The sequence below is a fragment of the Myotis lucifugus genome, unplaced genomic scaffold, assembly GCF_000147115.1.
Source record: "Myotis lucifugus unplaced genomic scaffold, Myoluc2.0 scaffold_189, whole genome shotgun sequence".
Lineage (NCBI taxonomy): Eukaryota > Metazoa > Chordata > Mammalia > Chiroptera > Vespertilionidae > Myotis > Myotis lucifugus.
Genome location: NW_005871237.1, coordinates 359,753 through 362,854, shown reverse-complemented (window position 1 = coordinate 362,854; position 3,102 = coordinate 359,753). Strand labels below are relative to the sequence as shown.

General features: G+C 42.6%; 1 protein-coding gene across 1 annotated transcript in view; it reads right to left on the bottom strand.

Annotated features, from left to right (window-relative positions):
* The window catches only part of RXYLT1 (ribitol xylosyltransferase 1), a 15,761-nt gene extending 12,923 nt beyond the window's left edge, over nt 1–2,838 (bottom strand). Inside the window, exons 1-2 of the mRNA XM_014462729.2 lie at nt 2,568–2,838; nt 1,922–2,077 (exon numbers count right to left, since the gene is read on the bottom strand). Of these exons, the coding sequence (XP_014318215.1) occupies nt 1,922–1,973 (52 nt within the window). The 5' untranslated portion in view covers nt 1,974–2,077; nt 2,568–2,838. The remainder of the gene's footprint in view (nt 1–1,921; nt 2,078–2,567) is intronic.
* Nucleotides 2,839–3,102: the final 264 nt, after the last annotated feature.

Below are 3,102 nucleotides of genomic sequence, written 5' to 3'. Positions count from 1 at the left end.
GATTTAGGAAATTCTCCAGCCTACTCAGATTGCAAAAGAGGTGAAAATTTAGGAGATTCACTGTCGGAAAAGAATGCTCTGAGAGGAGGCCAAGGATATGACTTGATATCTTTAGGCTAGAGCAGCCGTGGGCAAACTACGGCCCGCGGGCCGGATCCGGCCCGTTTGAAATGAATAAAACTAAAAAAAAAAAAAAAAGACTGTACCCTTTTATGTAATGATGTTTACTTTGAATTTATATTAGTTCACACAAACACTCCATCCATGCTTTTGTTCCGGCCCTCCGGTCCAGTTTAAGAACCCATTGTGGCCCTCGAGTCAAAAAGTTTGCCCACCCCTGGGCTAGAGCCTCAGAATATAAAAAGATCATACTATTTAGTCATATAGAGGGCTCTTTGAAGATATTAGATGAATAATTTATGTATCTCCTTCAGTAATCTTAGCAGAAGCCAGAAATAGAGATGGGGTTGTCCAGGAAAAACCTGTGGAGGAGCTCTTTCCTAATGCAACAAGTCCTCATGACATACATAGGAGACCCACAAGGTTCTTGAGAATGTTTTATCAGCAGAAACACTGGCAGCTTGGACTAAAAGAGACCCAGAGAAGCTGAAATGAGAGGAGGCTGCTGGACTTCCAAAATCCTATCTTCAAGAAACAGGCTGGAAAACTACTGATCTGAAAACACTTGCTAACCTTCATGAAAAAGGAAGAATGACTTCAAAGCCAGAGCTGAAAGGCCAGAAGCAAAGCTTGAGCCACAGATTATTCCCAGGCCTTGAAACTAATGGAGTTTTCCTGGTTGAATTTCAAAACTGTTTGGACCAGTGACTCAATATTACTACCAGTTTCTCCCTTTTTAAGTGGGAATATCTATAACTGGTATGCTATTACTGTGCCTGGGGAATAGGTTGATGAAAGTAAAATCTGATAAAACTCATCTGCCACCTTGTGCTTATTAGATTAAAAACGAAAAGTCTGGAAATAATGAAAACTTGTTAAGATGTAGATTTAATTAAAAACTAGAATGAGAAAATGGTAATTTAAAAGAAGAAATTAATATTAGAGATTTTATAAAGAAAAAAATTGTTAGAACTTGATGATTGGAGGCCTGGTTCTGGGTACCTGAAATTTAAAGGTCAGTTAGTAATCTTGCATGTATATTTGCATGCAAGTGTGAATGAATTTATGAAACAACATGGGGCAGGCTTTGTCCTCTTTTACTTTCCTCTCATCTGGCACTTTCTATCCATACCCCTTACTGTACGTATAAATCCAACTCATGTTTAAAGGCCAAATAAAGCCCCTTCTAAATCACTAAATTCTTTCTGACTCTTCTAAGAATTGAGGGTTCCATTCTCTAATTGAGCATAATATATAACTTGGAATGCTAGGCTCTCATGATACTCAGAGGAAAATGCTTTTGTGGGCAATCAAGGTTAATCAGCTGCATACTATATCCTTTTCTTGGACATTGACAATGAAATTGACAATGAATATTGGCCTATGAAAGGCTCTGAGAAATAAAAAAAGAACCTGGTTTAACTTTGCTCAGTTCAATGTTGCCCAAACTTGTTTGGGCATCAAGGGAAGTGGCCACAACTTGTACTTGTGTATCAAGTATCGATAAACATAGATTCATAAAAATTCAGTTGACACAGGCATTTAACTATAATAATGCTTACATGACCCATTCTTTGTATCTACAAATCAACCTGTGCTCAACTAAAGACCAACAATAGAATGAGTGCATGTATTTACACAGATATTGCCTAACAGAAAGGAGAAATAAAATACTGAAAAAAATGCATCATGATACTTTTAACAAATGAAGTAAACTATAAATGTATTAAAATGAATTGAGTATTAATAAAATACATTTTCTGATGCTTTTTACATGTCTTGGCTCTACACATTAACTTACCAATGGCAGCTTTGCCCCAGATTTGTACTCGGAAGTCTGTTTTCCCTTTCATGGACTTATTTAATATTTGGAGACTAGTTTTAAATCTGTGTTGTTGCTCATTTTTCTCATCTCCTTCCCAAGGATTCCATTCTTCACTTCCCAAAGTAGATTGTTCTGCGTTTTAAAAACAGTAACAGTGTTCATCAGTAAGGTAGAGCTGTAGCTAAAGTCAAGCCATTCAAATGAGATGTTAGAGAGTTCTAATTTCACCCTAACTTCAGCTCTTCAAAGAGGTGAACTAAATTTGAACTGGTTAGACGTACACATTACAAAAAGGAAATTAGAATCTAATTTCTATCAACCCTCTATTATGAAAGATCTTAGAGATAAAACTTAACCCAAAACACAAAATTATCACTCCCAAACAAAAACCTTCTAAAATAAGTGGATAATATGTATCAAGTTACAAGTTTAACTTGTGCAACTCTTGATTGCATATACGTAGCCTACACATAAAAACTTGACTTCCAATAAAGTGTCCAACACTTTTATATACTCTTGTGCAAAATTCTGAAAAAAGGGGAGAGATGAATGTCTGTCCGCTCCTGGCACAGGCCAGGGGACCAGGATTTGGGGGTCAAGCGCCCTGGCCTTCGGAAACCACCGCGTGGCTAGAGAAGGCTCTCGGTTCCCACATGGAAATGGATGCACTGAGCCCTGCGGCATCCCCGAGGAGCCGGGCACACTGTGGCGGCGTCTTGGACATTGAAGAGGTTTTAAAGGGGTGCGGGTCTGTCGGCTTTGGGGGTGGCAATTGGGGACGGCGTGTGGGATTCCGGCGGACCGAGGTCTCAGTGCACCCCCAACCCCGCGCCCAGGGCCGGCGAAGGAGAACCGGAGGGAGCGCGCAGGCGGGGCGCCGGGCAATGCTGGACCCGGAGCGGGATCCCGGGCTCGCGGCGTGGCTCCGCCGGGCCCCCACCGCCCCGCCACCCCGCGTCGGGGCGCGCAGCCCGGACAGAGGCCACTGCGCCGAGTCCTACCTCTGCCGCGCCCCTCCCGCGCTGGGGCCGCCCCCTTCCGGAGGCCCCGCGAAGAGGCGACCGGGTGCTCGGCGTCGCCGCCCGAAAAAGACTTGTAGTCAGCGTAGAGAGATAAAGAGCCAAAACAGTGCTATGACACTACAGCACAGCCGCTTC